The 23,855-nt window shown below is 39.8% G+C and overlaps 3 protein-coding genes across 3 annotated transcripts; 2 read left to right on the top strand and 1 right to left on the bottom strand.

Annotated features, from left to right (window-relative positions):
• The first annotated feature begins 521 nt into the window (after positions 1-521).
• On the top strand, positions 522-2,656 carry rab42b (RAB42, member RAS oncogene family). Its single transcript, XM_026184566.2, has 3 exons — positions 522-790; positions 939-1,226; positions 1,974-2,656. Exons 2-3 carry the CDS (start codon positions 1,009-1,011, stop codon positions 2,422-2,424), a joined length of 669 nt encoding a protein of 222 aa, XP_026040351.1. The 5' UTR covers positions 522-790; positions 939-1,008; the 3' UTR covers positions 2,425-2,656.
• Positions 2,657-4,251: 1,595 nt separating this feature from the next.
• taf12 (TAF12 RNA polymerase II, TATA box binding protein (TBP)-associated factor) lies at positions 4,252-9,192 on the bottom strand. Its single transcript, XM_026184595.2, has 6 exons — positions 8,997-9,192; positions 7,611-7,831; positions 5,781-5,858; positions 5,471-5,585; positions 4,748-4,836; positions 4,252-4,606 (listed from the first exon to the last, which is right to left on the bottom strand). The coding sequence occupies exons 2-6, from the start codon at positions 7,686-7,688 to the stop codon at positions 4,571-4,573; spliced, it is 396 nt and encodes a 131-aa protein (XP_026040380.1). The 5' UTR covers positions 7,689-7,831; positions 8,997-9,192; the 3' UTR covers positions 4,252-4,570.
• A 2,149-nt stretch (positions 9,193-11,341) lies between these two features.
• Positions 11,342-21,814, top strand: LOC113032388 (CD166 antigen). The gene is made up of 7 exons (XM_080308457.1): positions 11,342-11,784; positions 12,409-12,530; positions 13,104-13,302; positions 14,482-14,627; positions 16,659-16,803; positions 19,942-20,086; positions 21,084-21,814. The coding sequence occupies exons 1-7, from the start codon at positions 11,733-11,735 to the stop codon at positions 21,169-21,171; spliced, it is 897 nt and encodes a 298-aa protein (XP_080164583.1). The 5' UTR covers positions 11,342-11,732; the 3' UTR covers positions 21,172-21,814.
• The last annotated feature ends 2,041 nt before the right edge of the window (positions 21,815-23,855 follow it).

Here is a 23,855-nt window from a genome sequence, read left to right as displayed (position 1 = left end):
GTAAGTATCTGTGAATGACTTTTCATAAATATGCTGGTGTCACAACTGCCTAAGGATGGACTTTTTATCCTACTAACCAGGACAGTGGAGAGGAAGCTTGTTGCTCTCCATGGTCCCTTCATGTAACTTGAACCCGTTCCATCACTGCATAATGTTAAGAGGTCACAGTCACTTTACATATAGCTGTGAGACCAGTTTGGCTTTCCCAGAGGATAAAAACCGACATTGTTATCAACTTCCCTTTTCAGATCTTCGCTGCACATATGAGATCATAAAGTGATAAAAACTGTTGCAAATAGTGTGGCAACTGTTAGAGTTGCCAACAGTCACCCTCATTTTGTATGTTTGGTGATGATGATGTCCCTACTGGCTCTCAACTACAGGAAACTGCACAGTTTCCCCTGATAAGTTTTTTTTATGCAGCCACTACTTCCTTAAACTTCCCCCTTTCCCACATCTGGCCCTCCCTTTGTCCTTGTGCTCTTGCCCCTCCTTTAGTCAAGTATCAACAAGCAACCTTTAGAAGTACACGCCCCTGCAAAGCCACACTTGTGTACAAGCTTACTGTACTAGTTAAGATCAGCAGCTCAAATGGATCCACTTTGTGGGGAAGATTTTTCTACATACCTGCCCTCGTAGAGGATTTGAAGAGCCACCATGAGAATGAGAGCTGTACTGCAGTCACAAAAGGAAAGAAGCTTGGGATGGCTGTGAACACTGCTGCTGCATTGGTAGTGAGATTAATAAGGAGTGGCTTAATGCCTGTTTCTCAACATTTGGATTGTCAGAGGTAAGAAAGCAACTGGTGTTGAGTTTGTGTGGTAGATAGTCTCCATGAAGTTATGTCTCTTTCTTTCTCTTCAGTCTCAGTAATCTCTCACTATATTTGCTTTTAACCTTTTCTAATCTTTATGACAATCTGTTTTTCTCTTTCCCAGCGCTTGTGCACACCTTCATATCTCCAAAAGCTGTCATTCCTGTCTTAATCTCTTGTAACTGCCAGCAACAATGGACCTGACTTTGTGGCAGTACCAGTTCAGGATCATCATGCTGGGCGATTCAGCTGTGGGAAAGTCCTCCCTACTGAAACGCTACACAGAGGACTTGTTTATGGAGTCCATCAACGAGACAGTAGGTGTTGACTTCTACGTTCACTTCCTGGAGGTGGAACCGGGGATCCGTGTAAAGCTGCAGTTCTGGGACACAGCAGGACAGGAAAGGTTCAGGTATGGATGATCTTTGAATAAGATATATGCAGTCTACAATGATATGAGCTTTATGTTGGAATCCAGGTAACATTTATGTCGTTTTTAATGCATTAGGCCACATTACAAGGACCCTGTTCAAAAAATGAAAATTAGAGACACTTTAGTTGTGTGCGACAACTGAACTAGGGCCTATTCCGTTCACAATGAAGTTGTTTTGCTTTGTTTACTTTCAGCTATGATTGTGTATCCACCCTGTCAGTGCCACAAGATAGGTGTGTACTGTGTACAGAAGTGCAGTTTGTGCAATACTTCTAAATGGAAGATTGAGCTCTTTTAAATGTATTATTTTCCAGGCTCAGCGTATTTAATGAAAGAACTAGGAGAAGCATGCTTCATTCTGTCTCCAAATCCTTTATTTTCCAGTTCTCCAGCTGAATGAACTGAAACAAATTGCAAACTACGCCTGTTTGCATTTAACTTCACTCTGGATGGGATCTATAATCCCATTAAGTGAACCAAAGGCTTGTCCTGTTTTCAGAAATACCTGTTTAGATGAAGTTTTCACCACCTGACAGTTTAGATGACCTTTGGTTCAATAAATCAGGGGGAACTGTTTGTATGAATGCTTGTCCAAAAGAGCTGAAGTTATACACAGCAGCTGTTAACTGCTCATTAGAACAGGACATAAATGTTGATTCTGTTTGCCAGTGTGGGTTTTTCTATCTCTCAAGATTTTTTACCCCTTTGTCTCACTTCTTTCCTCAGATCAGTGACCCGCTCCTATTACCGCAACTCAGTTGGAGGCATGCTAGTGTTTGACATCACCCATCGAGCCTCCTTTGACCATATTAAAGACTGGCATGCTGAGGTGTGCGAGCGAGTACAGCCACATAAGGTTCTGTTCGTCCTGGTGGGTCAAAAGAATGATCGAGATGCTCACAGGGAAAGGGCGGTGAGCCGAGAAGAGGCAGAGAAGCTGGCCCAGCAGCTAGGAACGCCCTACGTGGAGGCATCTGCAAAGTCTGGGCAACATGTAAAGGAGTGCTTCGAGCTCCTCACTCGACGAATCTACCAGGGACTATTGAGTGGAGAGATAGAGCTGCAAGAGGGCTGGGATGGAATCAAGTGCACTGTCCCACAGGCGCTACAGTTACAGCGAGCCAACATGCCTCAGCCAAGAACAGCAACTAAGGACAAGAAAAAGTGTTGCGGTTAAACTGTGGACATGTGGTGCCTATCTATGTGAACTCACGTGACTGTAAAAGCAATAAATAACTGTGAGCAGGTTGGATCGGTGGTGGCATTACTGTAAGGCACAAAAATCATAAAACACGCTGGTATGAAAAGTATTTTTGCACATTTTTTGTGAAGATGAATCTTTTAGAACTATAAGATGCTAGTATTTTATTTTGTGTTGGCTCTGTGAAATAAAATGGGGAAATAGGTCAGTTTAGTGTTTCATTTTTTTCTGTAACAGATATTTTTACACTTTTTGCTTTTTTGCCATCAGCAGGTCATGCGCTCGACTCCTGTTGTATTGATTATCATTTAATGAGACCGAACTTTTCACTGTAAAGCCCAATAACCTTTCCGATCTTGATATAGCTTCACCATTAGGTTAAAATTTAAGTTTGCTCAATGTCACTTGTAACACTGAGCTCAAAATATGCCTTACAAAGTACTCAAAGCTGCTAGTGAAGCTGTGGACTTTTAATAGAAAAATCTATATTCTGTATTTATAAGAGAAATATGGTAATTCTCTCTTTAGTGAGATGCCAGCTCCACAGCATATTACGCTAATGGACTTATGAGGTCATGGCTAACCTCAGTTCAGCTGGGGCAGAGGCTGTAATATGACAAGTTGTTTGTTCTTTTCTCTAATTTGTCTAATGGGTGCTAAAGATGTAATTGTGTCACAGTCACAATTATTCAAAAGTGAGAGAAGAAATGAACAAATCTAAATTATTGATTTCTCTACCTCGAAACCCGTACACTGGTAAAGTGGTTCCACCGGCTTGAAGGTTGAGGAGGCGAGGTAGTCTGCACAGCTCATGCCCACACAAAGACATTACAAATAGCGGTTTGCAAGCAGGTTTATGACTTTGAGGGGTCAAAAGTGATAGGATTGGAGCCACTGCTCCACAAAGGTATTCTGTATTTTCTTTTCAATTTCTATATTCCTATATTGTTTGTTCTGCCAGTAACTGGCAGCTATTAAGGTACTTGGTCCCTTGGTTCAGATTACAAATATTGTCTTGAGCCTTCATTTGTCTCTTCAGTTATTCTTATGAGCCTGAACAGTTGTCTTGTAACATGACTAGTAAACATCCTGCGAGGAACTGGTTGTCTGTAGGTGTTTCTGTGGAAATTCATTAAACTCTCAGGTGCATACATTAAATTGGGGTTTTCCCCCAGTGTCTCTGCAACTAAAACAAGGTCATTAAATGATGGCTGGTAGCCATCTGCTGTTTCTGAATATCTTTCTTTATCCTTGGTTGGCTGCAAGTATGCAGGAAGTCCATTTAATCACATCTGAGCCTTTGTGGTGTATTAATGTAATACATAGTGTGGCAATTTCACATCTACTAGGTAGCTGACTAATAAATGTGAAACAGCATCTCAGATAATTAACATATCCATGTAATTTGACCAACTTAAGTCTGGCAATACATACACCATACTCCAACCTTCCGATTGGTAATTTCAGTCATTAATTTCTTACAATGACAATTTCTTCCATCTGAAGTTTGGAAAATTGCATCCAAATAAGACAAAGTAAACAAAAGAAAAATTAAAAACCAAAACAATATGCTAAAAAATGTGTTAAGGTTGGTGTAGTAGTTTACACCTGAATTAACTACAAAAACCTATAAAGAAGTATAATGATAATCATTGCACAAATTGATTCAATAAAAACAGAGGAGTCCCAATCAGTCATTTACTTTACTTGCAATATATCTAATCTAATGATAAATCTCTAATGAGAAAGGTAAAACCAAGTATTTTAGGAAGGCACGTGAGTCAGGTAACACTGACATCCAAGTAATGAACGATACCAAGAAAGTATTTTTATTGACAAAGATGCAATGGAGTTCTGCCAGGTTTAGCTTAATGGCAACAATACAGAATCAAACATACAAAGACCACTATTGTGCAATGACTCTGGCAAAACACATAAAACTTACAGAGCTATGACAATGAAACATTAATGTCAAGAAAAATACATCCACCAATACCACCTCTCTATTTTAGTCAAAAAAATAAACAAACAAACAAAAAAAAAAACATCCCAGTTGACAGGAAAATAAAAGAGAATGGGGGAAAAAAAAAAAAAAACCCACAATAGGTACATCTTAGTCGTGCTACTTTTTGGTTGTCTTGCGGATCAGCGCCATTCTCTGAAATGAGAATAAATGAAAACAATTAGGCCCAGTGTTCATCATAATACAAACCAAATTAACCATACTGACAAATATAACATCAGCAGTTATTCTACCATTTACAGTAATCTAACATGTGCAGCAGAGGCAATCGCTCACCTGTTTGTGGGCCTCTGTGGTACAAGCCTTCTTGAACGGCCGGATCTCATCTGAGCCATAACCAGGAATCCACATGTTCCACTGGCGCTCTGAGAAAAGCAATGCACAATGGCAGCAGGCCACAGACTTTAAAAGGCTCATCGGGATTTACAATAGATATTGATATCGAAGTGATCATATCTGGCAAATAACCCAGTCTATAAGGAAAGATCTAATTTCCATCTCATTTTCAAAAATTGATATATACATGTTTTTTTTTTTTCTTTCAAGGCTTTTACAGTAAATAATTTAAACTCCCTCTGTGATATTCAAACTTATCACAGAAAGCACATAGTTTACCTAACATTTATCTGAAACCATCTACAAATATTAAATTAAGTTCTTATCATTAATATAATTTAAGTGATAAAAAAATCAATTCATACCAGACGTTTTTTATGCATATAAAGTCTGCTAAATCACCTTGTGCTCTCAAAGTAACAACAAAATTTGAATATAAATAGCCAACAAATGATAGCAGCAAATAAATAATTCAAATCAAATTCTCAAAAGGCATGTAGCACTGAATTAAATATAAGCCTTGATAATATTTCTGTAAACAGCTGCCAACCAATAACTGCAGAATAAACATTCTTACGTTTTTTGTGAGAGCTCAAGGCACACAGTACAACCTGACAAAATAAAGAATGACCCAATCATTCAAAAACGTCACAAGCAACTTACCTAGATGTAACTGAACATCTTTCACCTCCAAGGTGTTGGACTTGCGGTGGCGTGCCAGCTGACAGGCTGCCGTCACTACACTCTCTATAAAATCATCCGCAATTTGTAGCAGCATCTGAGAAGAAAACAGGGATTTTGAAAACCAGACAGCGAACTGAAGAAACCATCCGTTTCACTATAGCTTGGATACCATCATGTTAACAGCATTAGGCAAGTTTTAATTGCAGATGATGAAAAAATATGTAAATGTTATTCAATACAGAGAAGATCAAAAAAAATCTTGCACAATTTATTTAAACTACTGACAAACCTCCTCAACGTCCTCATCCAGCTGCTCATTTGGGTCAATCTCTCTCACCAGGTCCTGCAGCTTTTTCTTACTTAGCACCTGGGAAAAAAAGAAGATGCATCCATCATCCTTTAACAAAAGCTAATGGGTGCAGTTGTGTGGTCTGCATAATACCTTAGTGATAGTAAGAGATAGAGATGGCACGATACCACTTTTTTATGTCCGATACCGATACCGATATCATAAATTTGGATATCTGCCGATACCGATATGAATCCGATATAGTGTGTTTTAATCAACAAAACTGTTTTTTAAATATCTTGCTGCATTTTGTATAAGTTCATACTCAAGTTTAAAACAACAACTACACTAAAGCTATTCTGTTATACCTGTATGCAAAAAAAAATATTTCATAGTTCAGCAATACTGATCAATCTAATAAACTTAAACCTACACCATCCTCCCTATTCTGGTATTTTAAAGAGTACTTAGCGTAAATATTAAGCAACCTAACTAATAGGGTTCCAACTCCCAGCAACAACAAAAATAAATAAATAAAAAATAGGGAACCACCCCTCACACTCCACCTCATGATGCTTAATCGACGTAATCAACCTTAATTTGATGCAGTGTGAAAAAAAAATGCACAGAAATCAATTATTTTTCAAGAAATATTAAATAGATTCAACATCTTTCTTCAACAAAATTGCAGACTGCACAGATGGTACCTTCCCAAAGGAAAAAGTACTATAGCTTACTAGGGTATATTAGACTTAACAGTTACTATATACAATAATGGACTTCTATACATTTTACATCAGATTAAAACTTTGGGTGTAAGATTCAGATAAATATTAAATAATTAAAAGCTCGACATTTTAAATGAGAATAAGAAAGAAAATTATGTCTTTGTGCCCTCTTTTCCCTGTTAATGCCCTATCGGCCCCCCTGGCTAAACTTTGCTAGATCCGCCCCTGCACAGTTACCAGCCGTCAGCTACGTAGAAAAAGATCCTGGTGTAGAAAGTAATATTAAATAAATTCTAACAACAGCTGATCAAGCTTAAACGTGCTGCTGTTGTTCAGCCGCTGGTTTCCTCTGTCTGGTGCAAAGTGGGCCAAAAACAAACAAGAGACACGGACTCGCGACAGAAAAGCCGATCAGCTGATCATTAAGCAGTTTCATGATTGAAGTAGCAGCCGGAGAGCGAGAGGCAGTCGCTCGTTAAGCTTAACGCAGGAATGCTTTACAAACATTCAGAGATGGACTTACACACGTGCTTTACTTCTCTCGGGGATAACTTTGTCGGAGATGAAATGCCGGGTTGCTAGCGAAGCTCCACATGCTATCCAGACCACCTACAGGTCCCGCATGCCACAGCCGCTCTATCACGTGATGCCTACCGCTCCGACGTGCTAACGTTCTGAGGTGAGTTACGGCGTGTTGCAAGTTTTGTGAGGTGCTTTCGTGATATTTAATGGATCGGATTACATTTTTTATTTTTCTCCGATATCCGATCCAGTAATTTAGGTCAGTATCGGACCGATACCGATACGTAATATCGGATCGGTCCATCTCTAGTAAGAGATAAAAAATAAAATGAAAAAACACAATACAACACAGTTTTCTCACATTTAAAGCAAGGAGCCATAAGTTTTGCACTGATATTTTCATGATATTTCATGTAAAAAACAACAACAAAAAAAACCCCAAAAAAACAAAACAAAGAAAAAGAAAGAATCTTCATGTAAAACAAAATACACTCTCAATCTTTTGCATTTTAAGAGGTGAAGTCAGTAAGTTATTACACAGATCCTGGCTTTGGTTCTACTAAGCAAAAAATTAACTAACCTGAGAGCCTTCTGGACTACTTCTACCCGCAGGGCCTGGTGGCAGACCCTTAACCACTGTCACAGTGCTGTTAGCCATGCTGGTGGCTAATGGAAAAGCAGAGAGACTCTGAAGCGTCACTGCGGGGCAAAACAGTTGTGGTAGGTCTCTCTCGAACCCTCAGCAGCAAGTTGAACTCAGATGTGATGAATTACCTCTTTACCAGGACCGCAGCCGTGAATCTGAAATTAAAAGTCACAAATTAGAGTTACTACAGAAATTAATCACAGGTTGATCAAGCTGTTTAGGCTGAATGTCAGGACATTCATAAAAAATCCTTGTATCATCGTCTTCTTTGGCAAAAATGCAGAGTTTATGTCTTTGAAGCCTCTCAATTCTCAGAGCTTGAAAAAGGGGCCAACTGTCTTTGGGTTTGTGAAGCCAGACCTTCCATTTAAGAGGCTTCTTCAGTTCTAAGTCAAAGGAGCTTGCAAAGACAAATGGTGGGATGTCCAGGTATTTAACCCGTACTAGCGATCATCCCCTTTGGAGGTGGTCCTTAGAGTCGTTGACAGACTACTGATCATGAGCCAAAGTGTCAAAAAAAAGTGCGGGTCATTTCCATCACTGGGGGATAAGGGCAAAACTACTCTTGCCCACTCCATCATGTGACCTATTGAGGTTATGACCATCTACACCCACTGTGAACGACCATTATTGATATAATTAGAATGTCAGGTATCAACAAACTCATGATGATGATGATAATGGCCCACTCCTTTACTCACACCTTGGTTCATGTGATGAGTCACATTATTAATAGTGGGTTAACGACTCTCAGGACCACGTAAAGGGGAAAATTCCTGGGATGTCCCACCTTTTCTTTTTAAAATTGAATAAGACTCTTGGATTAAACGTCTTCAGAAACCTAAAGAAGTCCAGTTGCTTTCTTTATTAAAGCTCTCAAGACTTTCCTGGTTTTAAAGTAAAAAATAACACGAAGTTTTACCATAAAACCCGGTGCTTTATATTTACAATAAAGGGCCTTTTAGCGATAGTTGACTTTACTTATTGTTTACAACATTTATTAATAACTCTACTACCTTTACAATACCGAAAGTATGCATAGACCCAAGCCATGCAACTTAGCCGACAAACAATGGCATGGGTTTACTGAAAACATTAATCGAGTTAGTGAAAAATACGACACTCAAAATATAAAAACAACAGATCATAGATTAATCATGGCCGTGGAGTTTCACCGAATAAAACAAACAATAAAAAACACACCGAAGTTTGCGCTAACATTGGTGCTAAAAACAATAGCGGCTAACGTTAGCACCGAATCCGGTGGAGAATCTATATGGAGGCTAAATCTTAAAACTGTGCGTTAAATTGTCAACTTACTCAGTTAAACAAGCACTATCTGTCCATCCTTCGGCGTTGCTGTGATGCCAAATTTGTTGTTTGACACAAAAATCGTCTCTCACTTTCCCCTTTGGGTAGCTGGAAAAATAACCGAGGTTTCCTTTCAATACTTCCGCTTTGTTGATCTCCGTTTCCTGTGGGCGCCGCAGTCCTGGGTCCTCTACTATGCCACCTGCTGGATGTTTCGTGGAATTACAACAACAAAAAATTGATCTTTTAATAAAGAAGCGTTGCTTTCTTTAGTATCTACACGAACTAATTTTACTAAAAAATAAAAGTTTACATGCTTCGAACAATAGTTATAATATATATAATAATATAATAATAATATTTTCATCACATAACTTATATACTTATTCCTTTCCCTTCTGCACAATACAGTGCAAAAGTCTTGAGTCACCCATATTTTTAAATACATATTTTATTCTATTTATTATTCATTATTACATTATGTTTATATATTTTATATTCTGTTCTCAAGGAGTTGCTTTCTTGTAATTCTTTAAAATTTAATCGAGCAATAGTTCTCTCATTTTCATTTTTTTAGTTCTTTCTCGTTCGTTTTCACTTCAATCATTGCACCTGAACATTTTCAAATGATTATTGTGTGATTGTGTGTTTGTTTTGGTTTTTATTTGTTTTCTTTTATACTATTAACACGGATATTATCATTGAAGCAAAAAAAAAAAAAGAAAGAAAAAAGGAGTTTTTCCTTTCCATTGTCCCAGGCCAACACGGTTGTTCATAAAGGGCCATCTGATTGTTGGGCTTTTCTCTGTTTTCTCTGTATTATTGTAGGGTCTTTACCTCACAAAACAAAGCGCCTTGAGGCAACTTTTGTTTTGATTTGGCCCTGCAGAAATAAAACTGAATTGAAGTAAAATATCAGATGAAACTGGACAAGCAGAAGACAAAAGAAGAGGTGGTGGGTCCAAAAAGTTTCATCCAGCATATGAACAGTATCTGAAAGTCATGTCCTCAAGAAACAGAAGTCCAGCAAGAGAGATGTGTTTGGAAAGATGTATCTGGACCTTCAGTTGAACCATCTACTGTTCACTGAAGCCTCGTCAGAAATGGTCTCAGTGAAACAGGGAGAAAAGGCTGAGGTATGACAAATTACACAAAATTTATACAGAAAATCAACGACAACACGTCTTATAAAGTGATGAATCAGAATCTGAAAAATTTCATTCCTCGTCAATATGTACAGTGGAGGTCAGGAGAGCGATACAACAGTGAGTGTCTCAGCCATCTGTAAAACATAGTGGATGCTCTGTCACGGTTTGGGGCTGCATTTCAGCCAGTTCGTTTGGGGATTGTATGAAAACTGGTGGAATTATGAACACAGAAAAGTAGAACACAGATTTTGATCCACCATGCAATACCATCTGGAAAGTGTTAGCAATTGATCTCAATCACACTACCAAATGCAGTGAAAAGCCCACCATAATAGAAACACAAAGAACAGAGTTCAGGTTGTGTTGAAGAATAAAGAAGGAATGTATTTAATTTTAAAAACGTTTGCTTTATTTTAATGTATGTTTGTACGTTTCAATAAATCAACTGCACCTTTTTCCCATTTTCCCAGCAAAATATAAAGTAATGAGAAGTGGCTCAATAATTTTATAAGACACTGTAGTCTCTCTTTTTTTTAAGTAATATGTTGTTTCAAGGCCAAAAATCTAACAAAACATTTCTTTGTTGTTGCTTTTTACTTTATTGGTGTTTTTATTCATCCGCAGTGAACAAATACACAGTAATCTCAAAATATTGCGCACAATATCCCCAAACCCCATGAATGTCCACTGCCCATTTACACCACGGCCACCATCGCTAATAATAACAATAAAAAACATGCAATAAAAACATTAAACCATGAAGTGTTTGACAACATATGCAGTGAAACGGCAATGATAATGAATTACCAATCACTCCCTCAGGGCGCTTTTTAGGGAAAATGGATTTTTATGTTTATCCAGTTCATTCTACTAAATGGAGACATAACAGCACACGAGAGCAAATGACATTTTATAGGATTTTGACAGGTAGTCTCTTTGCTCGGCTGTCTTGCATTGTTTTTAACGAGCTGTCTGCGCGTATTCAGATAACTCGAACATGTGTAGGTCAGCGCATCTGAGGCCCACAGAGTCTGCGGTTCAGCTCCGGTTAACAGCTAATCAATCAAAGGTCAGAGAAAATGAAGCGTAAAACGCTGTGCTTCCCCGGTTTTAGATAGCACGCTCTGCGGTAACGTGTCACAAGTGCTTTCACATTCCGATGAACTTGAGCAGCAAAACACCGACCTCAACGAGTTCAGACGTGACAGACTCCACCGCCCTAAGAGACAAGTGACGCACCGCGAAGTGAATTTCATTATTGGAGCAGCAGCAGCGGTCCTTGTTTTGTTCACTGAGTTTACACTGCGTTCACTTTACAGTGTTTCTTGTGTATGTGACAAATGAGTCACAACATATTCGTAACTAGACTCAGTAAGTCGTGTATTTATGGTTTGGTGTTGACTGGTTGTTTACTTTTTTAAATGCTGGCTGGATTTTCAACTTTTCTTCGAACGCGCTTCCTGAAAATCACACGAAGAAGAAAGCCACACCTACACCCTCCTATACATAAATACTGAGCAAACTTTCATTTCGAGAAAGTGCGCAGGAGCCCACGACGTGTTCTCAGATATTTGTGTTGATATTGTTTTCCACAGCCATGAAAGCGCTTCTTCTTGCTGCAGTGGTCTCCCTGATTCATGGCAGTTATGGTAAATATTTTTCATATTACTCATGGACTTTTATGCGGTTCTCTCAAAGAGCTGAATATTATTTGCTCGTCTGTAATGAGATATTGGTTTAATCTTTCAGCGGGGTTCTGGTCTTCCTTTTTTCATAAATATATTCATACAGCTGAAGCCCCTGGGCTTCGTGTGGCGTCTGCTCGCCTGTTTGTCTCCTTGTCTGTGTGTCTCTTAGTTGATCTGTTCTCTTGAGGAAAGGCTTTGTTTTTCTCTTCTGTCACACTGATAGGTTTTCCCTTGCGACACACAGAGTGAAACAGGAAATATTGTTAGAATTATCGAGAGACTAACGCATAAGAGCAGCTAAATGTTTTATGTAGAGTGTGCGGAGGCCAGCCTCGCATTCAGTTCTTGTGAAAAAAATATGTAAACCATGTTATGCAGCACTTCTTGCCTGAAGTGAAAGAGAATCAGTCTCTGTTATCAACAGTATCCGTCAAGTTGAAAAACCTGTTGGTCATGTGCTTGTGGTGTTTTTATGAGTACTCCAAGGTTCTCCGGGAAGAAAGCTGTTTTGAAAGCAGTGCTCAGGAGGTACACCCACCTCCGCAACCTCTCACTTAATCATCTGTTATGTCTGTCCACATGCAGCGTCTTTGGTCATCAAAGGGCCAACTGAGCCAGTTTTGGAGGGAGACACGGTCACGCTGGAGTGTCTATACACAGACTCCGACCTGAACATCAGCCAGGTCCACTTTGAGGTCTACTCCAAGGTGAGCTGGAGGAAGATGGGTGAAAAAGGAAAAGAGTGCACTTGAAAAATATCACGATGTGCATGTCACAGCTCTGTTTGTAACGTTGGAGATTTTGTATACCTGAGAAGGAGCTCACTGCTATGATTCATTACTGTTCCTAAATTTCGTTTTTCAAAATAAAGATTAAACTTTCTTATAACTATCAAAAGTTCAGTAAACATTATCACTTCATAACATGTAACTCCTAAAAATGATCCACCACAGTAATTCCCAGTAATGACAATGATTATGTAACTTTTCCTCCTGAATATGATATTTCAAATGTAATCAGATGGCTGCAAAGTAATAATTCAAGACACGTGACTTTTATTTTTTTTTATGTTTAATTAAATCATTTTTAAATCACTAGGGATGTGATTACTATTGTATAACCTTAGACTGCTAATGTGTATAACTATCATATTAATTTATTTTCTCTGAGCTTATGTAAGCTCAAAGAAGTATTATGCAGCAGAGAATTTTCATTACTGAAAAGTAAATGTAAAAGAAGACCTCTCTTTTTCTTTTTCTTCCCCTTTTTCTCTTTAACAGTACATGCATGGCTGGCGTCCCGTTATGGAGAGATATTGGTGCTTCTACTCACTGAAGATCCAGCAGCTCGCAGACACGCTAGTGCTGTCTATTCCCCATGCAGGAAGGTACTACGAGGGGCCCTACCGCTGTGTGTCCAATGACGAAAACGTGACCGAGCCAGACAACTCCTCGCAGCCCCTGTCCTTCAAAGTGCATTGTGAGTGTGTCGGGTGGCGTGGGTGGGAGCTGTGAGGAACAATGACTCTGTGACGCTGTGTTTTCCTTTTGACAAATAATTAACCTTAGATCGTTATAGCGTCTGTGTGTGTGTGTGTGTGTGTGTGTGTGTGTGTGTGTGTGTGTGTGTGTGTGTGTGTTGTACATGTCAAATAGGCATCTGCAAAAATCTAGATAAATATGTGAGTAGAAAATAATGCATGGTATTGCTGAATTTCACTTTCAGTAAGGAAAACACAGGACAATTTGAGATTACTAGTATTGCTAACAAAGGGACGAGGATAAAACACCTAAATATACACCGGTAAACAGTCTAAAACGATTGAACAGATAAACTGCGAAACCAATTTCCGTCATATTTCCCACCCAGCAGGAGGTAAAGACAATCTTTCAGACACTGTGGACACAGCTCTCTTCACAGTGAGGGATAGAAAAACATATTAAATATTAATAGACATATCTATACAATGGCACTGCAGAGGTTGCACAACAAAAACAACAGGAAGTAGAGCTCCGATGCAAATATGTACTCTTACCTACGAAAGATTGACCGCAGTTGTTTTATTTTTTTTTTCCATTCGCTTCAGATAAACAGAGCCGTGTCCCCAGCGGGGCGGCTCCAGCTTTAAGGTATCCGTTATCAATGCAAAGCTTCAAGAAATGTCATTCATGGCATAGCTAGTCAGATTTTCAGTGCCCTCTAACTTCTCAGTGGCCATCGAATCGACCATAATGTTGTTTGATAGGCTCCTCAGCCTCACAGGGGTGATCAATATGAGGAAAAGATTAGAATGGACTGTAGGACCGAAGGAGAGAGAGGAGGAAAGAAGCCAAGAGCTGGATGGACGTGGGCCATCTATTGAGATAGAAGAGAAAATGAGCCATTATTCACAACATTGCCTCTCTAAAGACTTCAATAAGATGAAGCCTATTATCATTATTATTGACCGCTTGGTACAGTCTGTACCACAGGGAGGCAATCAAACTTGAGCATTTATGCTCAAATATACTTAAAATATCTGAGTGTTTACCAGCTGCTGCCACTGCAAACATATGTTCAGTTACGGCCTGAACGGTTGACAAAGTTGTTTCAGCTTATATTAAATTTCCTGCTTCATTAATGCCCGATCACACGTTCTCATTCCCGACTGCGTCTTAGATATGGGGGAGCTGTCACTGTCCAGGGAAGGCTACACCGGATACCTGGGTACCCCACATGAGCTGAAGGTGCGACTCGGAGACGACGTGGTGGTGAAATGCTCTGCCAGCTCATCAGAGGAGCCGAGCTACTTCTGGTACAAAGAGGTGAGAAAGCCTCGGGAGCGTGCACAGTGGCTGTGCCCTCATTATGCTTTTGGAAACTTGTCATTCTCTCTCTCACCACTCTCTCCCTCCCGCTCAGTTTGACCTTTTTTTTTTTTTTTTACTGTCCTGTCTTCTTCCATTCTCACCCAGTCTCTGCTGGCTTCTTGCCTTTGTTCAAGCACTCTCTTAGTTTTCTCTCCTCCTTTTCTGTTTCCCTTTCTGACTTTGTCAAGCCACTTGTTTCCCCTTGCCCGCCGTCTTTCCATCCCCTTCACAGAAGAAGTGCTCTGTATTTAAGTGACCGGTTGGCTTGGGCACACCACTCGCTGGGGATTGCAGCTTGCCCACTTACAGAGGATTAATAGTTTAATGAGGTCTAGACAAGAGCCAGTCAACCTGAAAACAATTATGCGGATAGATTTCTAATGATTTTTTTTTCCAGTGTTTGGTTAACCGGCATTGAATTATTCAACTGGGCTCTTTGCTGAGCGAAGAAACTCTTGCCCAAGGGAAATTAAGACATCGCAGTGTAAAATGCCAAACTGACAACTGGCATGGCGTCCAAGAATAAGTTGATGAGTCAGGAAATACACCGAGTCTTCACAGTGAGAAAATTATATTATGCTTTCAAGGTGTCAAAATCGCAACTTGTGTAAGAAGTGTAATGAAGCTATGCAACTATTAAGACATCTAGGGACATGCAGACACACTTGCCAAGTTTCCCGTTTTGTTATTCCTCTTGATAAGTTGGCTTAGGGTTAATATGCTTGTTAAAGGGTCACTGCTAATCCGGGTTTTAAATGAGCTTACAAGTCCAAATCCAATTCAGTGGACATTTTATGCTGTTAATACTGTTTGTCCTCCACATGATCATATGTAATACTTCAAGTTTTTTTGTGGTTATTTAATGTACAACACTGTCACTTTGATGAAGACTAATAATTATAACCAGTAGAAGTGACGGTGTATTGTATGTGCTCACAAATCACTTGGGACCATTAGAAAAAAAGGAATTACGCATTCAGGGAAATAATACGACCAAACAATATGTTCATGTCACAGTTTATGTGAGCGCGTGTGTGTGTGTGTGTGTGTGTGTGTGTGTGAGTTTTTCTGTCTGTGTCTGCAAGCCCACTGTGTGTTTGACAGAAATGGATGTGGGGTAGAAAGTGGCGTACAGTTTGACAGACAGCCGCCGTGGGCACATTGGCCCCCGGTAATGACAGCAGGACAGAGGCAGAAACAGGCCACTGCTTTGGGAGCCAGTGGATTTGCATACAAAATGCTGCTTTGGCCAGACCTGGCCTTTATGGGAAATCCTCTTAATTCAGATCCATTCAAATTGAAATGGACTTTCTTGGCAGGAACTGTAGCTCCCAGGAGCCAAATCATTTACATGGTATAATGTTTTTTTTTTTTTTTAAACTCTCCTCCACGCTCATTTGTTTTTCAATCCTTGTGTTTGGCCTATTATTTGTTTCCTCCCATGTTGGGCTCTATCTCATAATAGTGCTGCTATTTCTGTGTCAACAATTCATCCTTCTCCCTTGCCATCTCATTATGTGTTGTGTTAACAGTGTGTTGTTGCAGCATCATTCTTTGCGGATGATGGTGTTATCTGGGTTATTGACTTGTGGTGATGTGTGTTCATTCATTGGGATTATTGCTCAGGTAAATACGTTTGATTTGGGACTTTTGGGGGCTGCTCTCTGAGGATCAAACACCCGCTGATATTTCTGTCTTTCTGTCCCATTACCAGTCCATCTGTTTCTTCCAGTCTAGATTTCACTTGCTCTCATTTTCCATCCTTGCACAAGTCTGCCTAAAAACGATTCCCCTTTTTCTCTTCTCTTTTTTTTTTGTCACATGGCAGTATATGTTCTCTGTTTCATCTTTTGCGCTCAGCTAAGTGCAGTTTTAATTTGTATGTGTTTAGCTGTTTGTCCTAAGGCTGCGAACAGTCTGGTAAATAGACATATTTTCCTCCTTTTTTCATTCTGTTTTTCTCCACCGTATGTCTTTCTCTCTCAGGGAAGTGACTGGGTTCTGCCCTCTTCTTCACTGAAACTGTCAAAATTGAATGCGATGGATGAAGGACAGTACACTTGCTCTGCTAGGCATCCATCTGTGGAGTCCCTCAGCAAGAGACGCACTATCAGCATTACTGTACTGCCGGGTAAGAAAAGATTTACCTGGGTGAGGCCTTTTGTCCTTTGTACTGATTTTTCTACATTTCCTCTTTCTGAAAACTAGCTATGGTTTCCTTGTAACTGAGGGGAAATTTCATCCATCAATATTAAACATCCCCTGAGCAAAAACAAAACTAAATATTATGTTCCATTTCCTTTTCGCAGTCAAATATCACCAGAAAGGTCAGGTATTAGGATACTTTTACGTCAGCAGGAGCGTATGCAGAAGTTGTCAGATACGAGACGCCAACCTTTGATGCTTTAAATTTATGGGAAGTACAGTACAGGCTTGAGGTTTAATGTATCTGAAGGAGAAATTACAAAGAAATATGAAAAAGGCCACATCGCCCCAACAAAGACATTTATTAAAACACCTCACGTTAAAAAAAAAAAAGGGGGGGGAACAAAGTCCCAAAAGAAATTACCTCTAAAATGTCAAACATGTAAGAAGGTCATACCTGAGGATATAATACATTTTAAATATCATAAACAAATGGTAATAGTACAACTGCCTCGACTTTAAAGGATAAGAGGGTAATTATAAGAAGCTGTGGTTTTACCTGACCTTTGATTCCTTTTTTTCTTTTGACTGAAATATCAAGTGATGGTGTGTAAATGAAGAGCTCTACTGAAGAGTTGTGAAATTTAGACATTATGAGCCATTTTCCCACTGTTACATCTAAAGTCCTATAGTCCCTTAGACATCATACATATACATAATGTACAAATGACGGTATAATATATGACGACAATAACTGACGAATCAGAAAGTGTAAGATTTTGTCAGCTCTGTATGCAAAAAAGTTAGGACATTAAGGCAATGGTTTGAAAATTGCTTCAAGTTTGGGTTTAGTTAAAAAATGAAATGATTCAGTATAAGAAGAGCATCACAGATGCCAAATCTTTCATGAGTAGAGATGCGGGAGGGGTTCATCATTCATAAAACTCAGCAGTCAACATAAAATTGCAAATAATTTGGACGTTTATCATCTGAAATCCAATACTGAATTAAGTTAGGGTCCTACTCAGACACGCTGCACTAAAACCAGACATGATTCTGTAGTAGAAATCATTGCATACGCTCAGGAAGAGTTTTAAAAACCATCATCAGTAAACATAGTTTGCAAGTTAAAACTCTACCATGCAAAGAAATGAATTTACAAATGAGGCACATAAATGATGCCAAAATCTGGTTCACTGAATCAAAATGAAAAATTATTTTTGACAATTGTGGTCACCACATCAAATGGGAAGGAAGCACTAAATTCGCTTTTGTTCAATTCAGTTGTATTTGTTATCAGCAAGCACTTGGTGACAGTGGGAAGGATAAACTTCTGGCAGAAACAGGTTGTGACCGGTTGAAAAGTGAGGGAGGAAAAGGGAGAGTATAGAGAGATGAGGACAAAACAAACCATGTAAAAGAGTAGACAAAATGCAATGACATACAGAAGGGGTGTATAAATATATCAAGAGTGAAAGGAAAAATTGCTCAGAAACTCCCCCAGCAGCCTGAACCTACAGAAGCACAACTAAGGGATGGTTCAGCCTCACCTGATCCAGATCTAACTCTATAAGCTTTATGAAAAAGTAAAGTTTTAAGCCTAATCTTAAAGGTAGATCTATCTCCCCACAGCTTTTTATCAGTGCACAGTGGAGCATTAGTTCCCATCGCATGGGTAACATTAAAGTCTGTAAAGATCCTTGAAGCCTGACCGTGTATAATGGTTTTAGAGCAACACATGGTGGCAACCAGATGACTTTTTCAGGAAACAAAGACACTGCTAAACCACATTCTGCACATTACAACAGCATGACTATGTAGTAAAAGTACCCAGGTGTTAAGCTGGCCTGCCTGCATCTCAGACCTGCTATTCATTACAAAAACAAACAAACATTTAGAACATTGTTAAATTAAAAGCCCAACAGTTCAGGGAGACCCTGTGCAGCTGAAATCCCATAACCAGAAAAAAAGTAAAAAACATTTGCTTTAAAAACAACACTTGGTCTCTTTAGAGTGTTGTTAAGAGACAGGTAATCCAACACCATGCATATAAACATGAAGTTGTTGTTAGCAATAAAGTGATATAAATCTTTTATATTTTTCCAAATATAAAAACAATCAAAAAAATCAGTTTACTTTAGTTTCATTTGCAAATCAATGCATTCTTGCATGCATTCACATTGTACTCAGCTTTAGGTATTTAGGCGCTTGCACAGTCTCACTTTGCCTTTGTCTAAAATCTGCATGATTGATAAGTGATTTTTTTTTTTAAATCTTATGAAACATGATGGTTGCTTTCAAGTACAAAAGTAATTCCATTACAACATTATAGCTAATCCAATTAACAGAAACTCATCAGTCTTCATCGTCTTCATTGCTGATCTGTGAATGATTACAAACTGTTAACACACTGCAGTGTTTAAATGCTATTCTCTCACCCAGTAGGAGCTTTATAGTTCCAATAGTTGAAATTATGCAATCTGTAAAAATGCAATTAAGCCAATAATAATAATGGATTGGATTTATATAGCAAGGCACCCAGAGCGCTTTACAATGCCACTATTCATTCACTCTCGCATTCACACACTAGTGGAGGCAAGCTACAGTTGTAGCCACAGCCAGAGACTGACAGAAGCGAGGCTGCCATATCGCGCCATCGGCCCCTCTGGCCAGAACCAGTAGGCAGTAGGACACAACAACCAGGACAGAGAGCCCGGGGATCAAACCGGGATCAAACCGTGTTGCCTCCAACATGTATTTGTTGTTGCCTCCAATACTCGTAATCTTAATTTTTCAGTGTTTACTTTATCCGCAGCTCTAAAGGCTGGATTCAGAAAAATCCCTCTTTTCTTTTTTTTTTCCCCCAAACATTACCATTAAATTGGGAAATTGTGCACATAACAGGGCCGATCAGCCAGTTCTTGCAAATTGTAACAAGCAGGCTTCTTGAAGATCAGCGCTGCGTATAAGGCTGTAACAGTTTGAACTGTGAGGAATACAGTCTTTTCTATCACAAACAAGCATAAGGTTGCCTTTCGAAGCTTCGCCTGGAGGCAGAATGTGAATACTTTTGCTGATTTCGCATTCCGTGTGATACATGTTTTCCTTCATGTCTGTCCCACAGAGGATGCCCACTGGTATGAGACAAGTGATGGCCGTCTCATGCTGATGATCTCGGCAGTAGCTGTAGCTCTTGTGGTGTTCATCCTCTCGATGATTGTATTCCTGTGCCGCAGAGCCAAAGAGACCAAGACCAGCAAGGGACCCATGTAAGAAACAACTGCGTGTTTGTGTCTTGTCATCTTAAGTCTTCACTTTTTAGATGTGATCTTTTTAAAGCGTGTTTACAATTTGATGGATTGTGTGTCTTCAGTGCAAGAGAATGTTTGTGCTTGTTTATCTAGTCACCCTCCCCCTCCTGTTACCCAGAGGATAGCTTTTTAAATGATTACAGCAATTTCCACAAAATTTCACTCTGTCTAGTGTGATATCATGTGAACCAAAGTCATTTCAGTCACCGTGTAAGTGTAGGTGTGTGCGGCAGTGTGCACCTTGGTGTATGCTTCACTCTCTGACTGTTCTCTCAAAAGAAAAAGAGAGGATGGAAAAAAAAAACTTTACATATGTGCCGACTTCCACCTATTTGAAAAGGCATTTACCATCATGAATATTAAATTCAATCTCAGAAGCCCTGATCCACTTGACCTCATCCTTGATCTTTTTCGTCCTCCCTTTGCTCCCATGCGTTTCCACGCACTTCCTACTCGCCAAAGGCTCGGGCTTATGACAGTAGGTTAAATTCTCTGTCTAGTGTAAAAGTATAAAGAAGGCTACAGCAATTATAAGGAAATTAGTGGAACTCTCATTAATCGTGAAAGCTGACAGTGCCTTAATGTGCACCGTGACCCAATGTAGCTTTACCCATTAACTTCTTTTCCATGTAGATTAAAAAAAAAAAAAAAAAACAGTTACAAAAGGCAGAATTTTCACAAGATTCTGCAGCAATCAGAAGTTCTGCATGTTTGTAGTGGCCTAAAAACAACTACTAAACTTTACAAACCTGTGCTGAGTATACAAGCATGTGTGTACAAATAGATACAGATAAGAGAGGGAGAGGATAATGTACTTTCATATCAGCAGCCAGGTGCGCTTCCAGTGCTTGGTTCTAGTCTATAATTTCCTCACTTATACCTTTCGAGCACCTACTGAGAGATCGATATACTGATAATCATGCTCGTCTTTCTTCTCCTTTCTTCCTCTCTCCAGTGATGACCGGTCTCAGAAAAAGCCGATCTACAAAGCAAGCTCGGAGTCCCTACCCTCCACTTGCGGAGACAATCAACCTCTGGTGTAACTGCAGAGGCAGGTGGAAGGAGAACGGATGAAAGGATGGAGCGAGAGATGGAGTTGTTGTCCATAAAAAAAATAAAGAATGTCATAAAGCAGTAAATGGGTATATTGGGAGACATTATAGGGCAGAGTACAATAAAAATCAGCAACAAGCGGGGTATTTAAAAAAACAAAACAAAAAAAATCAACTGAAGGGCAAGTGATTGCTTTAGAGATGCCTGAGCAGCTTGGCTTGTGAGCGCACGCTGCAATTCTGCATCTTGGACAGAAAGGTGGGCAATTTTCCTTTCATGTATACTGCAGTGTGAAAAATGGCGGGCTACGTTCTTAGAAAATGATGATGAGGATTCTACTCGCAGCGCTATAAAGATGCTCCATTCAGTTTTCTTCTTTTAGTTGCACACATAATTGCTCAGCTGTGTATTGTGAATGAATCGTTTGGGTGATAGGACAAGGTTTTATGTTGTTGATTTGTTTCTCTTTCAACCTTCATGTTTTCCAAAGCAGAACCAGCTCAAAGCGTCTTCGAGAAGGTTATTGTAATCTCTTTACTGTGACAGCTCTCAAGCACATTGCGGATATTTAATTTAATGTAGTTGGGATTTTCTGTGGTATTAAATGGCTTTCAGAAAATATTATTTACCATCCTCCAGTGTGCCATTGATTTTGTTCCATTTAAGAGACACTAAAGGGGGTGAGGAGTATTGACAACATGGTAAGAGCCGGACATGCATGCTTGCTTGGCCGCACATCCTCTCCATCCAATGCCATCTCAAGCTCGCATCAGCTTGTTTACCAACCTTCCTCTTCGGTCTGAAAGACCTTACTTTGAAGCGATGACCTTTACTCAGAGTACTGTGCATGTGCATTCTTGCCTCTATTCCCATCTGCCCGTAAGCAGAGAACTCAGCCCTCAGTCAGTTTGTATACACGTGTATGGACTTGCATTCACAAACTAGAAACTCTCATAATGTGAATAATCGCATTGGCAAGTAACCTTGAAAGCTTTCCCGTCAGTTGTAAGGGCAGACAGTGTTGGCCATTACAAGTAAGTTCTATTTTAACTAGACTAGATTAGTCTTCTCTGTCTCCCACCCAACCCCTCCCCAAAAAAAGCATCACAGACTACAACTTCATCTTTTTAATTTTCTCCTCTGTTGCCTTGTAACCCTTAACGCTGTGCCTCACCACCACCACCACCGCTTATTACCATAACCGTGCTCATAATGCTGAGAATTTCATTACGCTTGTCTGTAGAAGTTATGTTGGGTTTTATGCGGTTTTTATTATCGTGTGTGGTTGACCGTAGGCCGTTGTTAATAATGGGCAAAGCGGCAGTTTAACACTGACACTCCATTAACGGGTGCATGCGCCACAGAGCACAGCCAGGATAATGTTATTAAACTGATTATTCAAGCCCCCTGTACAGCTCAGCTCTGCAGCAGCAGCCTTCCTTTGTTTAGCATTTTACAGACTCCTTGTATTTCTTCTCCAACTCTACAAACTTCTGCTTGCTTTATGTCTGAGGTCAACCCAAGGAATGTGGAAGCATCAGACAGGGAGACTATAACCAAAACAGAAAGACTTAGGGGGGAAAGAAACATGCTTCATAGTGGGGGAAAGAAAAAATACAATGTTGTGAATTTAAAATGCTCTCCTGAATGTTAAATGCCAGTGAGCACCATTTCGTTTTGGCCTTTGAGTCAGTCATGAGTAAATCATTCTGTGCTCCCTTGTGGATTTTGGTCTGGGGGCTTCTGATGTGTGGCCAAAAAAAAAAAAGAGACACAAAATTATGTATCAGGAATTTCACACACTGGAGCTTTCCCTGAGGTACAATGCTCTGGTCGGGAGAGAGGGAAGTGAAGTTTACAGTGACATTTTGACCTTGACAGTGTCTCGATGGATAAAGCACCGGACAACAGCTTAGGTGCTGTGCAGTGCATACAGATTTCCTAAAAGTGTTTTGTCTGGTGCACGCAAGGTCCTGTCCGGATAAGGATGCAGATCTGTACTGTGGCATTAAAGCTAAATAGCTCCTCACTTATGTCCGCAGTTTGTCAAGTACCCTAGCTGCCCTTAGTGCACGCAAACCAATATCTAAAGGTGACTTATACCAAACGTGACACCGCACTGACTAATGCCTTACAGTGCCAGGCATTTGTAACACTGTGTCGTTGACTACTGCTGTTCCCGTCACGGTCACTTGAGTTTGTATGTGCATTCTGCATATGTTGTGTCAAATGGCTGAAAATGAAGGAGTGGAGTTCGCAAGAGAAGCAGGTGTTTTCCCCTCATTACTTCCTGACAATGCCCCATCTGGTGCGGGGGAGCTGCTGCCACAGACTCCCTGCCAACCCGGGAACAAACACTCGCAGAGAGGCTGACAGGGAAAAATGGGATGGGATGGGAATTGGGAAATGAGTAGGGCAGATATTATCCTCGCCAAACAACAAGGTTAAAACTTGTGTCGAGTAATAAGATCTCTCAGTGGAGAGACCCCAAAGCGGGGACCTTAAGATCTAACACAGATCCATTAGTACAGGTTAGCTAAGGGGTAAGAGTTCAAAGCAACTTTATGGGAGTCAAGAGTAGAAATATTAATATTAATACAGACTGCCCAGGTGCTCTGGCTGCTTGAACTTTCCTGACTGTTCAAACTAAACTGACCAAAGTGTCTGGAGGACT

The sequence above is a fragment of the Astatotilapia calliptera genome, chromosome 11, assembly GCF_964374335.1.
Source record: "Astatotilapia calliptera chromosome 11, fAstCal68.1, whole genome shotgun sequence".
Lineage (NCBI taxonomy): Eukaryota > Metazoa > Chordata > Actinopteri > Cichliformes > Cichlidae > Astatotilapia > Astatotilapia calliptera.
The sequence above is the reverse complement of the archived record's forward strand: the minus strand, read 5'-3'. Positions and strand labels throughout refer to the sequence as shown.